Raw genomic sequence first — 13,657 nt, forward strand, 5'->3', positions numbered from 1 at the left:
TATACATGTTTTAGAATTATTACTTATCGGATGTAGGAACATAAAAAGTATAAACCTCAATTTTTAAACAAAAGCAATGTGCAAAAACACAAAGCCTAATAGATCTCAAATTGGGACCATTTCATCGATTTTGCATATTTAGAGACAAAATTCTCGGTAAAAACATTATTGTATAGTTTGTTTTAACTAAAATAGGTCAACAATTTTTATTAGAAGATGTTTGATTATATTTTTCTATGTATTATTGAAATTGTAATTTTGATATATTAATCAATGAATTAAACCTTAGCAAAAAATGAAATGGGTTAATATCATTAAAAATAAGCAGGAACATACTATATCTTATTTTCATGAAAAGTCAATCAACCTAATTTTTGTATATTAAAGTGTTTAAACGTGTCAAAAAGACTGGAAATTTCTCTCAACCAAATTTGTAATACTAAAGTCCTTAAAACTCATTTAGAATCCACGTACTCATGAAAAAGATATAGATATATAAAATATAACGTATTGCCCTTTAAAATTTTCAAAACACTTTAAAAGTTTGATGTATTTTAAAATATTTTATTCATATATATCAACTCTAACGTTTTAGATAAATCTTAAATAGTTTTTTAACATGAAAAATGTAAGTAATTTATGACTAAACTCTACAGCATATGGATATGAAAAATGTAGGTGAGTTACAAGTTACAACAAAGTATAGTTATAGTAATATGCATGTATAAAATATAACTACTATTAAACATATCAAGTTAGACGAGTCAAACATGTAAAATAACTTACAAGTCGAGCTCAAGCATGACATGTTGGTTGAAATGAGCCAAACTCATTTAAGTCAAACAAAACGAGCTCGATCAAGCTTGATTGGTGGTTGGTCAATACTTGATTACACTCCTAGTCACATAACATTTTACCATGTTTATGTAAAAATAAAAATAAAAATAAAAAACCGATATTAGTCTAATAAATAAGTCTTTGGCAATTTAAATTAATCTTAAGCAAACATTCATATGTCTACTTTTTAATTACAAGAGTCTCATTCTAAAGAATTAGAATCCAGGCTAAGTTAATGATGTTATGGTTCGAGAGCATGTCCTATATATCATATAGTGATGTCCTATATATCATATAGTGATGTACTTTACATTTACAACATGTATTCTATTAACAGTTATTAAGAGTGACATAACTTAAAAGCCTACTAATCGTAGTAATATGTTGCTCAATCATAATAGTATGAGTGTAAATTATACCTTTTTCATCAATGATGTAGATTATGTTTAACACAAACTTTTAATACTATAACCTTTTATTTGAACGACCAACTAAGTAACGCCGAGTATTCCATTGGCTAAAGGTAGCCCGAGCCGGCCACTAGTCCAGACGGACAGAGCCCCTAGCGGTCCACCTATTGAGGGATTCACCGGATAAAACCCGACCCACACGCCCGCCAAATGGCACGACAACGAGGAGCCGGTAAAACCAGGTGAGATCAGGACTCGAACCCTGGCAAGCCAAGGTCATCCCTCACATCTACCATATAAATTGGTGATAATGAGGTTTGAATCCTCTACCTCTCATTTGTGAAGTGGGTGCTCTACCATTAAGCCACATCCAATTTTAATACTATAACTCTAAAATATTGCAAGACATACCTAGTTTGACGATAATCAATATTTGAAAAAATGGTATAAGCCACCATTGGGCATTCCCTCACCGACCGGTCCCACAACCAACATGAGTGAGATAAAATGATAAATCACGTATTCCAGAGTAAATCTGATAGTGTCAGGACGAGAATTGAATCTTTGAAAGACCAATTCCACACACATGACTTTCATTTCATTCCTAACTACATATTTTTATATGGGACATGAGGTCATGAGCGAACTTTAGGCAATACAACTATAAGTATATCTTGTACTTGCTAGATTTAACCTTTAGGCAATACAAGTATATCTTGTACTTGGTAGATTAACCCAACTATGAGGACAAGAACATTCCATATAGACCAAAATTTTAATTTACTCACAGAGAAAGAACTACTCGTACACACGATTACATGAAGCTTTATAAATTTATTAAATATAATTATATTTAATTTCTCGAGGTAATTAACAAGCAAGCAAACTTTCCCATCTCTCTCGTAAATGTTGTTATTTGTTAACCTCGTGCAGTGGTGCATTCTGACGTGGTATAGTGATAGAAAGCATAAGTTTTTCAATAGAAACTCAGGTTTAATTCTTACTTACAACATTTTTGGTGGTTGGGGGTGGCTCAATGAATGAAGATTGTGATCTTTGTGATCTCCGGTTCGATCCCGAAGGCATTCGGGTTTTACTACAAGTGGGTTTTCACCAAAACTGGACATAACTTAGAGACGCTTAAAGACTCCGTACGGCTGAGTTGGGCCAACTGACGATGGCTTTTTGTCATTAACTCACCACGTACAGTACATGGTCGACTTTAGGGGGTGGGTGGTCGACGGCCCCCGGCCCGACACCCCGCTAGGCCCGATTTTTTTTTTAAATTGTATATTTATTTAATGTTTAAAATCAATTACATAAAAATTAGCTTGGTTTAGCGGCAAAGAGGTATGACTCTCATGCTCTCAACCTAAAGGTTGTGGGTTCTGAATACTCGTTTTACTTAAGGTTAAACAATATTTTTCATTTTTGGCCCAATTTTTTTTTTTTTAATTCTCAGAGCCGACCCCTGATACAGAACATAGTACCTAGACAATTCTCTTACATACTAATTAAAAACAAAAAAAATATATATATATACTTACCATCTCTCTCGTAAATGTTGTTAACCCACCCTGTTGTTGATCTCTTGGATATTTGAGTGTCACCCTTGAATTTGGAGTCAAACTCACAACCCTCTGCTCTCTGCACTTTATTCTATTCCTATTCGTATTCGATTCTTTCTTATACCCATTGCAAGTTTTCACACTCACATTACACTATCTCTTTCTCCACCATTAATGTCCTTTCATTCTTGCTTTTCCTGTCTCTGTCTCTATACATACTTACACACACACATGTGCCTGTATCTATTTGTATAACTTTCTTTCTTTGTCTCTATTCACGCTATGTTTCTTGTGTACGCAACAAACAAACGCTCATTGATGATCACATTCTTCAATTTCATATGCATTCACTTCGACTTCAATTCTTGAAAAAATAAAAATCCAATTTTTATTACTCAATTTTACAAAACAATTAAAACCCCTTGATTATTTTGTGAATTAATTGGTGGGTATTTATGCATTTTCAAGTTCTTGGACAATGAGAGGTGAAAACTTAAAGAAAAACAAGGTTTGTTTTCACTAAAATGCAGCTTCTTTTGACACTTTGTGTGTTCTTGAATTGCTTAAAGATTCTAACTTTATGTTTGATTGTGAAGGTTTCATGGCCAAGAACATTAAAGAAATGGTTTAATGTCAAGAACAAAGCTCAAGACTTCCATGCAGATGATTTCAGCCATGATGGTATATCATTTCTTGATTTTCTTGATTTTTAGGGTTCTTAATTTATTTTTTTGGGATTTTTTTTTAATTTTTATTTGATTTTGATTTGTCTTTTGGGGACATGAATCAGTTGGAGCCCAAAGATCTGTTCTTGTTTTCTTGTTTTTTTTTTACAAATGGTGTGGCCCACAAATCCACAACAGTTTTGTTTGATTACTTGTGGTCATGAATCTTGATGTAATACAGTGGAAATCATACAGCTTTTAACAACTTACCCTTTTCAGATAATGATTCCAATGAAAGAGAAGCGTGCATCATCAACAAAAACATAAGAAGAGGTGCATATTTCAGACTTTAGGAGTTAGGACCACATTGTTTGTAATATGAATAATATTATCATATAGACCCCACTTATTATACATACAATAAATGGTTGAAAAAAAGAACTTTTTATGTTTTCTTCATCTGCCATAAATCAAAAATCTCACACTTTTGTGTTGTTGAACAGAGAGATCAGCCAAGAAGCATGCTGCTCACGTGAGGGAAGTCAATGATTATAGGTTTGTTTTAAGGAATTTAGCTTTTTAATCATTGTTTTTGTGTTTCATTACTATTTGATCACTGTACTTGTTAAAATGCAAAAAGTAAACTTACTCAAGGTACTGTTCTAGCACAGTGAAACACAAGTTTTAAAGAGAAATATAGTATATTTTTAATGAATTTTTAATATCTAAGCTTACATACAATAAGTTCTTGACAAATGTGTTTTATGCAGTTTAGTCAAAAATTCAATATGATGTAGGTTTTAAGCGAAGTCAATTTAAAATAAGTAAAACAGTTAGTAAATGAGAAGAATGTTTCAAAAGCGAAATTTAAACGATATTGGGCCCATATTTGATATGATGATTTATATATTAAAATTTTCAATCTAACATGTGATTGGAGGACATGAAGTAGGTTTTGATTAAAGTAAATTTTAAATAAGTAAACTGTTGGTTAATAAGAAAAATGTTTCAAAGGGGAATTTTAAACGATATCGGCCCAAATACCTCTTTCTTTCTAAAGGTAAGATTTTTCATGTTTTTCTTATTGGAATTTTTTTTCTTATAATATTGGAATAGGATCTTTGTGGCTACATGGAATGTGGCTGGAAAATCACCAACAGGTTCTTTAAATCTTGAAGATTGGTTTCACACTTCACCTCCAGCTGACATTTATGTTCTCGGGTGAGTTTATTTTGTATGCATATTGAATCTTGATCTTATTAAACATATTAAAGTTGACACCTTTATTAAAAATCAGGTTTCAAGAAATTGTCCCACTAAATGCTGGTAATGTATTGGGCACAGAAGACAACGGGCCCGCTAAAAAATGGGTAGCACTCATTAGAAGAACACTAAACAGTCTCCCAGGCACAGGTTTTGATCCAAATTTAGATTTTGAAGAATCAAAAACGGAACAAAACCTGTCGTTTTCAAACCCTGGCCCGTTTCAGTCATTGAGCCGTAGCATGAGGATAACAATGCGTGACGCGGGTATGTCACGACCGAGACTTGACCGTGGATACAGTGGCTCGGACCGGATTGTGTATAGAAACCTGGTCAACGGTTACGACCCGAATCTTGGGTCTCCAGATGAAGACAACGGGGCGGATGATGATTCACCCGACGGCATACATGACCAAGAAACAGAGTATTGTGAATCTTTTAGTGGTCAAAGGCCCAAGAACTCTAGGTACTGTTTGGTTGCAAGTAAGCAAATGGTCGGTATTTATCTCACAATATGGGTAAAGAGTGATCTTAGAGACAATGTTCGGGACATGAAAGTGTCGTGTGTTGGTAGAGGATTGATGGGCTATCTTGGAAACAAGGTAAAATCTTTACTGCCAGCGGGTCAACGGGTCAAATCTTGTTCATGAATTTAATAGAGGTGGCTGCTTTAAACCGTTTAATTACATATGGGTTGTTTAGTAGTATCTCGGTGGGTCAACTGGTCAAGTCAACAAATTTAGCTAAGAGGGAAATATGTCAAACGGGTTGAAAGTTGTCTATAAGTCAACCTTCCAAACTGTTTTACCCATATATTTAGATTATTATTGTATAAATGTTTTCTTTATAATCATAAGCAACAGATTAGTTATATATAATTACTTTTTTAGATGAACAAAAAAAGTGTTTTGACTTGTTACCCAACCGGCCATCTTGCCACCTCTAGAATATTTTTTTATGTAGAAATGATTATTTAATAATTTGGAGAAATATTAACTGATATTATGACAAATTGTAGGGTTCAATCTCAATTAGTATGTCATTGCACCAAACAAGCTTTTGCTTCATATGTAGTCACTTAACGTCGGGACAAAAGGAAGGTGATGAGCTCAAAAGAAACGCTGATGTCATGGAAATTTTGAGAAAAACTTGGTTTCCTAGAGTTCAAGGAAGCAGAGACGATAAATCTCCTCAAACTATTCTCGAGCATGAGTAAGGCCAAGTTCTAACCATTTCTAATTATAAAATTTTCAACGTTATGATGCTTAAATTCGTGTTTTCTTGAATGAAGTCGGATAATATGGCTTGGTGACCTGAATTATCGGATTGCCCTCTCTTACCGGTCTGCAAAGGCTCTTGTTGAGGCACACAACTGGAGGGCGTTATTGGAAAATGACCAAGTAAGCCGTCTTTACACTAAACTTTGTGTTTTATGTATATGTATATATATGAAGGTTATGATTTGAACCCTTAATAACATTTTCTTGAAACTTTATATGTTTATAGCTTCGAATTGAGCAAATAAGCGGACGTGTATTCAATGGATGGAATGAAGGGAGGATATATTTCCCTCCAACATACAAATATTCAAATAATTCAGATAGATATGCATGCGGTGATATGCATCTGAAAGAAAAGAAAAGGACTCCAGCATGGTATATATTTTATTTTCAAATATTACAATAAAGTTTTCTATTTGTTATTATTACAGACCAAAACGATTAAAATCCTTTTCATGGTATGCGTGTTCACACCTTATTTTTGTCAAAATGGTGTTAATTTGCAACAATAAAAACAAGTACTATGAAAGTGATATCTTTAGTGGAAGTGTGAGTTATATTGTTAAATGATTTTTTATAAAGGTGCGATCGGATCTTGTGGTATGGTAGAGGACTTCATCAAATGTCGTATGTTCGTGGGGAGTCAAGGTTTTCAGATCATAGACCTGTGTATAGCATATTTATAGCGGAAGTAGAGTCAATACACCGTTGCAAGATCAAGAAAAACACAAGTTCTTCAAGGATTGAGGTTGAAGAGCTATTACCATATTTACACGGATTTTAGCATTGTAAGTTCTTGTTAAATTGTTAAATAATAAGCTTTACAGTTAACCAATGGAATGTTATATTAGAAATGTTGATGGTGTCTTAGCAGGATATGCATTTATCAACGCAAAATGACGAATTCAGGAATACTCGTTTTTCCCACTTCGCGGTTATTGTTGGCTGATATCGATCTACATGCCAAAGTCCAAGAAAGGTTGACGGTTGACCCTTTGGTTTTCTTTAGAAATATTCCTTTTCAGTTTTCGTCAATAAAGTTTGACCACGAATGTGATTCGTCTCATTTCTTGATTGAACAGGATTTGTTATTCTCTTGCTATCGGGATACTTCGATTCTATGCAAAAACGCAACCCTCGTCAATCGGTAATTAGAGTTGATTACTTGTTATTAAAAAAATTCATAGAATTTGACTAGTTTCTCACTTTCTTGATGAATTTTGCAGCATGAAGCTGACTTAGTTATAGGAGTTGGATTTCTCTCTTTTTAATGGGATTTGATTTAGTTAGACATTTTTACCCTTTGTAAATGTAAGTTGGCAGGGGTAATAAAGTCATTTGGTAGGACACAAGTGAGTCAGGTTATGTAAAAGGTTCAGTTAGCACATGGGCAATAAAGTTGGTTATTAGAAGATTTGTACATTATTTTGTTTTATTTTTCTGTTTTTTGAAGTGGCTTGACAAGTGTAATCTATTAAAGTAAATGGCTAAAGATTGCCAAATAATAATATTCCTTGTAATTCATTTTTACTTTTCAATATAAGCACATAACACACCTAACTTCTTTTTGTTTTTTCTAACCAGGCGAATATAAATGGATTCATAAAAGTGGGTCATGTTTGTCTACTTCATATATTTCTGATACTTATATATAAAATGAGTACTACTTAATTTATGATATAATATGTAAATACAAAATGCATATGCAACATTTGCTCACATATATATATATATATGTATGTAAAGCTTTACAACATTACATGAACATTTTCATATAAATATACTAAGAAATAACTATTCTGGTGGTTTCTTTTAGTAATTAGTTAAAATATATTAATTTAAGGAGGTAAAAAGGAATCGCTGAAGCAAAAACCAAGGAATAAAGTAACATGTGATATTTTCATTCCAGACCCTGATATAGCCTTTAAATGTTAACACAAATTTCGTAGTTCTTCACATAAAAGAAAATTTACAAAAGACCAATTGGTTAAGTGGTAGCCCCTATGACATTTTCTATGCGAGATCGTAGGTTCGACTCTCACATAGTCACATGGAGCTTCGGGTTGAGCCAAGGTTTACCCAGTTGTGGTTTCCTCATCACGTTTTGTTATTCGGGCGAAAGGATGATCTATTTGTCAGGATGATCCCGGGTGTTTCAGCATTTCTGGTTTAAAAAGAAAAAAACATAAAATAGTTTTCATATTTAATATCCTTCTATAGAGTTAGCAAACTAAGTTAAAACTGCTTAAATGTATATAGTATTTTAAAGTTATTAATTAAAAATATTTTACCACAATTTGATAGTTTCTATATATATATATATATTTAAAAGGAAAATGTGTGATACCAACCATCCATTGTACAGGTGACGTCAGAAGGTTACTACAGCTATTCCATGTGGTCTGAGTTTACATCAAAGAGGCCCTGAAATCCGCAATGCACAGCCTCTTAGACTGGTGCACGACGCCATTTCGTCGCAAACCAACAAATGGTTCTTTTTTTGTGCCCCTCGTGTGCTTGCGTTATTTAATATTGCTTTTTTTGGGCGGGTACTATAACCAAAAATTTGGTAAACAAATATATAATGTGTTAACAAATAAATAAAAACATTAATACATTTATGTAATACATATCTTGTATACTGCGTTTTCTTTTTTACTTAGTAAGGCTATGTGTTATGAGCCATAATTAAAGATCTTTTGTTAAAACGCCACGAAGACAATAATTCATTAAACTAACCAACCGTTTAACTATGCATTGTGAGCTAATTAGAGATTAAATAAAAAGAAAAAAAAACAAAAAAAGTAAAATTTTGATTGGTGCATTTGTGTGGACCCACTCGATTTGGCATTCATGGTCATTAATGTGTTAACACGTAAGGGAATCCCCCCCCCAACCAACAAGCACGACGTGGTGTTTGAGGCGCTAAGGAACTGATATGGCTAAGGTTTAACGTCCCGTGTGAATCAACAATAAAATCATTAAAAAGTTTGTGTGTACTTTATTTTCATGGATGGTTAGATTTTTTATCTTAAACTTTTAAAGTACAATAGATTGCTCACTTTTTACTTTTAAAAAAAATTTCTCATGCATGAATTGTTTTTCATGTGTGATGTTTCTTCATTAATATAAGAACTTCTAAAAGTACAAAGTATATTGGGTTTATACTTAATATAAACACACTTTATATTATTTTGAGTGTTACATAACACCACTTATATAAAACTAAATTGTTGAGTAACTTTTAACACACAACAAGCTTTAATTGCTAAACTTGAATTGCGTCACTTCGTAAACTTCATAAACACACTTTATCTTGTTTTGAGTGTGTTACATAAAACAATATACAGATATTGGGGATGCCCTCAACGCACATATAAGTATTCAAATGCAACAACCAATCACTAGCTTACCTCATATACCTAAATTTATGATGGCGGCGTTCAACAGTATCCGAATAAACACAACAATTTAAATTCATTGCATACTCAAATATGAAAAATCAACCAGTAAAACCGATACTACACCCGTACTACGCCCCCTAATACCTAACCCAACTCTTTTGTTCTTTTATTTATAAAGTGACATAATGCACGGCTAAGACTTTATAACACTTGAACATGCCATGCCATGCCATGGTGTTACTTTACTTTCTTTCTTTCACATGGTCTGTCCATCTCAAAGAGTGATTAAAACGCTCGTGCTTCAAAAGTAACTCATTACACGTGTCTTACTGTCATAGATCGAGGCTCTGTCGTTCCTGACATCACACGTCATTACTCACATAGGGAAAAAGGAGAAAACGTGACGTCATTTGTCACAAGCTTTTACCCCCTGTATTCTCTGCCTAAAGAAGAGACCCACGCTCTTTAATTTAATATTGTTGTTAGAAAACGATTTGATTAAAGTAACATTATTTAATTACGTTTTAGGACTCATATATTAGGTTCCAGTTTCGAGACAGTTATTTTACTGTTTTAGGTATATTATTATTTTATCTTTTTTACTACTTTAGGGTGTTACCAAAATGACAATAAACAAAAATAAATTATTATAATTAAACATCTTTGTGTGTGTAAAGGTAATTTGTTGTAGTGCTTGTTGTGCTTAGGGTTTATATAACAAAAAGACTCATAACTACATTGTAGTTAATGTTATTCCACAAGCTAAGGTTGGGGAATAACTTGTAGCTTGAAATGTAAGGATATAAATCAGTGTAATTATATAGGTTTTGTAAAGATGTCTGTGATTTGATTTCATGTATTTATAAACTGAACTAGTAGTTTTCTTATTTGCTACTTGTTCTCGAACGGAATGATTATAGACATAGTCAACTTCAATGTGTTTAGTTCGTGCATAAAAGACATGATTTGCAACAAGGTAGATGCACCAAGGCTAGTATCACACCAAAGGGTTGTAGCATCTTTTGTATATGCTCAACTTTTTTTAGCAAAGCTTCTAACCATGTTAGTTGAGCAACAATATCGGCGAGAAGAGAACTTTGTAATTCCGCTTATGTACATGATCGAGAGAGTGTTTTTTGTTTACATGCGATCCAAGACAATAGGTTGGAACCCATATATATGACAAACCCCCAGCAGATTGACGATCATCGGGGCAACCGACCCAATTAGCATACGAGAAGACATGAAGAGACAAAGTTTGAAAACCAGTTATAGTGGTATTAGTTATAATACATATTCAAGGTTGAAAACAACAATTTTAGTGGTATCTTATTTTTTTAAACATCTTTTAATTTGTTATATAACTTTTTCCTACGTTTCACTAGACCATAAGTTATTTTCCATAGCAAAACCTTGTTATTTTGTTACGTTGTTATTTATCTCATGCTTTTATTCTTCATGGTTTATGTGTGAAAGATGGGAGAGAATGGTCAATAATGATGTTGGCGTGAACACCCCTCCCCCCCCCCCACCCCCCCACACACACACATACAATTTTACATGTGAAATGGTGGCACACACAAGCCATTCTCTATTTTGGCTTATGGGGTGCGCTCTCTCTCTCTCTCATTTTAAAAACAGTTTTCGCCCCACTGGGGGATCTTATATGATGGCTTGGGGTGGCCTCGGCCCCCTCCCTCGTTTTTTTTTCAAGTAGTGTAGATTTACTAATTTTCATAAAAAAATTAGGCTTCTTTTATGCGTTTTTGTCCAACTTGCCACCGATATCACCACCGAAGTTATAAACGATTTACAAATAATTAAACCTTGCATTTATTGAATCAAGTATATAGTTTATTTGTTTCTAATTCTTTCTGGATCAATGAGGCGAGGGTTTAGTACCATACCCCTACACGTATTACATACGAATAGTCTCTTCCCTAACTAAGTTAACTAAAATGAAACTAACAATTAGTATTACGTATATTAAAATAAACTGCAACTTCTTAGCTACTTATACAAAAGTTTTCTTGGCTCCAGCTCACACGCACGCACACACATCACATTTGCTTCTTATTTTTCACTATTTTTTCTGCCCAATCAAATTCATCAAATGTCACATTCACATTGTTTTAGTTTTCTTTACGTTTTTCTCACATTACTTTTAAAAAAACAATGCTTTGTAAAATTTTGAATGTATCATTATGACGTTCTTACTTTTATCTATATATTGATATATATTTATTTAGCTTAAAACTTAGTTTTCTTCTAATAATGCATTTATGTAACGAACCCAACTAGTACCGACCAAATGTCCACTATGGAGCACGGAAAATCCCACTGGTTAAATAATATATTATGATCCGTCCCACAATTAATATAATCCACAATATCACAAAATATAAACATGAATCCATTTCGCAATACATAAAGACGGCCCAGTTAATTCTATTTAGCTCAAATCCCATCTCCAATTAGTTAGCTTAGTGCACTCGAGCCCATTTTCACCTTTTTTCTTTATTTAAAATATAATTCAGCTATAAACTATATTTTGACGTAGTTAACTTAGTGAACGTGAGCCCATCTCCAATTAGTTAACTTAGTGAACGTGAGCCAATTTTAGACTTCGTCTCGTTTAAATTATATTTTGACGCAGTTAATTTTTTTTTTTTAAAAAAAAACCCTCCCTCTCTGTTGACTATAACTTACCATTTTTCGTTGTAAATAAAAGACAACGATCAATGAAACAATAACCAATAACCTAATGAATAAGTTATTTTTTTAATTCTATGAGCAAAAGGGTATTTTAGATAGCTTTAATGGAAACTTTGATTAGCATCTCTGTCAAGGACAAAATGCATGACAGGCGTCTAAACAGTAGGAACGAGATCTATAAAATTTTCAAACCTAGAGACGAATGGTGAAATATGGACAAATTATATGGACCCACCGTCTAGTTTACTCAAACAAGTATGCATATCTCAAAATCCGTATGTTGTAGACAAAAAGGAAAATGTCAATTTATATCATCCAGTTAACTTTTGTAAAAGTGAGAATATATACTTAATTCACATAGAAAAAGAAGAAAAAATACGTTTCAAAAACAAGTTTCAAACTTGAATGGATGATTATATCAATCATGTTAACCACTTTCATAATGTTAATTCACAGAGCAACCTCCAAAGTTCAATAAGTGTAGTAAATACTTCATCTATTTCCCAAAGAATTAACATATTTTGTTATGAGAAGTTTCATTTATAATTAAGCAATTTTCCTTTTTATAGAAACATTTGAAAGGAAATAAGAGATTCCAACGGCCAACAAGCAAAACGGATCATTGTTACAACATTATATTTTTGTCACCATCAAACTAAATCAAAGGCTCATTACAAACGAAAAAGACTATCGGATTACTTGACCTCATGCATTGGTTCTGATTCTTGCCGAATCTTTGAAAACGTTGATACATGAATACTTGTAATAAGATTTTAGAAAACCAACCTTCACTATATTGCAAATAGAACAAGATAAGATGGTTAAAAGGAAATTGTTGGACTTAAAAAGGACTCATTGACGTTCGAGTTTGTTATATTTAGTTCTTTCTTGATTTTATCATAGTAAGCTTGTATGAGGTTGATTTAAACTTTAACACATATTTATTAATTTTTTATATATTATAGAAAAATAGGCGAACCGATTATTAATTTGAAGCTTTGAACTCCTTTTTTCTTGATTTTATTGTAATAAGCTAGTAACTTTAAACTTAAAAAAGATTTTTTAAAAGGAACTTTTAACCTTTAATTACAAATCTTATCCCAACAAATTAAAAGGTCCAAGGAATACCACATTCTATGCAATAATCTTACCTTTTAAAGGTTAATAACTAAGACTAAATATAAAAATTTAAAAGGTTAAATTGTTTTTAATAAACCAATATGGTTTTAGGTAAATGTAACACCCCGTAACCGCAGCGGAAACGTAAACGGGATGCAACAGACACGTCTGATATTAACAGCATTGCTTATAAAGAAAACACCACTACATTAATTTACACCATAGTACATTGTTCCGAGTTTAGTTACCGTCAAGGCGTTAGCACATAAGATTTACCAACAGTACATTAACATATTTAATACAAAAAGATCATTAAGCTTCCACAAAAAGCACGCATCGTCAAGCATGTAGCAATTATTCCAGTTTGGGGGTACCTAGAAAGCATGTAAAGAAAAC

General features: G+C 32.8%; 1 protein-coding gene across 1 annotated transcript; it reads left to right on the forward strand.

The window, feature by feature from the left end:
• The first annotated feature begins 3,189 nt into the window (after positions 1-3,189).
• On the forward strand, positions 3,190-6,943 carry LOC143592635 (type IV inositol polyphosphate 5-phosphatase 7-like). Its single transcript, XM_077072512.1, has 10 exons — positions 3,190-3,323; positions 3,412-3,496; positions 3,760-3,813; positions 3,984-4,035; positions 4,597-4,701; positions 4,778-5,345; positions 5,762-5,955; positions 6,035-6,143; positions 6,250-6,398; positions 6,606-6,943. Exons 1-10 carry the CDS (start codon positions 3,294-3,296, stop codon positions 6,805-6,807), a joined length of 1,548 nt encoding a protein of 515 aa, XP_076928627.1. The 5' UTR covers positions 3,190-3,293; the 3' UTR covers positions 6,808-6,943.
• The last annotated feature ends 6,714 nt before the right edge of the window (positions 6,944-13,657 follow it).

This window comes from Bidens hawaiensis, unplaced genomic scaffold (genome assembly GCF_021521415.1).
Source record: "Bidens hawaiensis isolate Kalapana, Puna unplaced genomic scaffold, B.hawaiensis_p1.1 tig00041118_1, whole genome shotgun sequence".
NCBI classification, from domain to species: Eukaryota; Viridiplantae; Streptophyta; class Magnoliopsida; order Asterales; family Asteraceae; genus Bidens; species Bidens hawaiensis.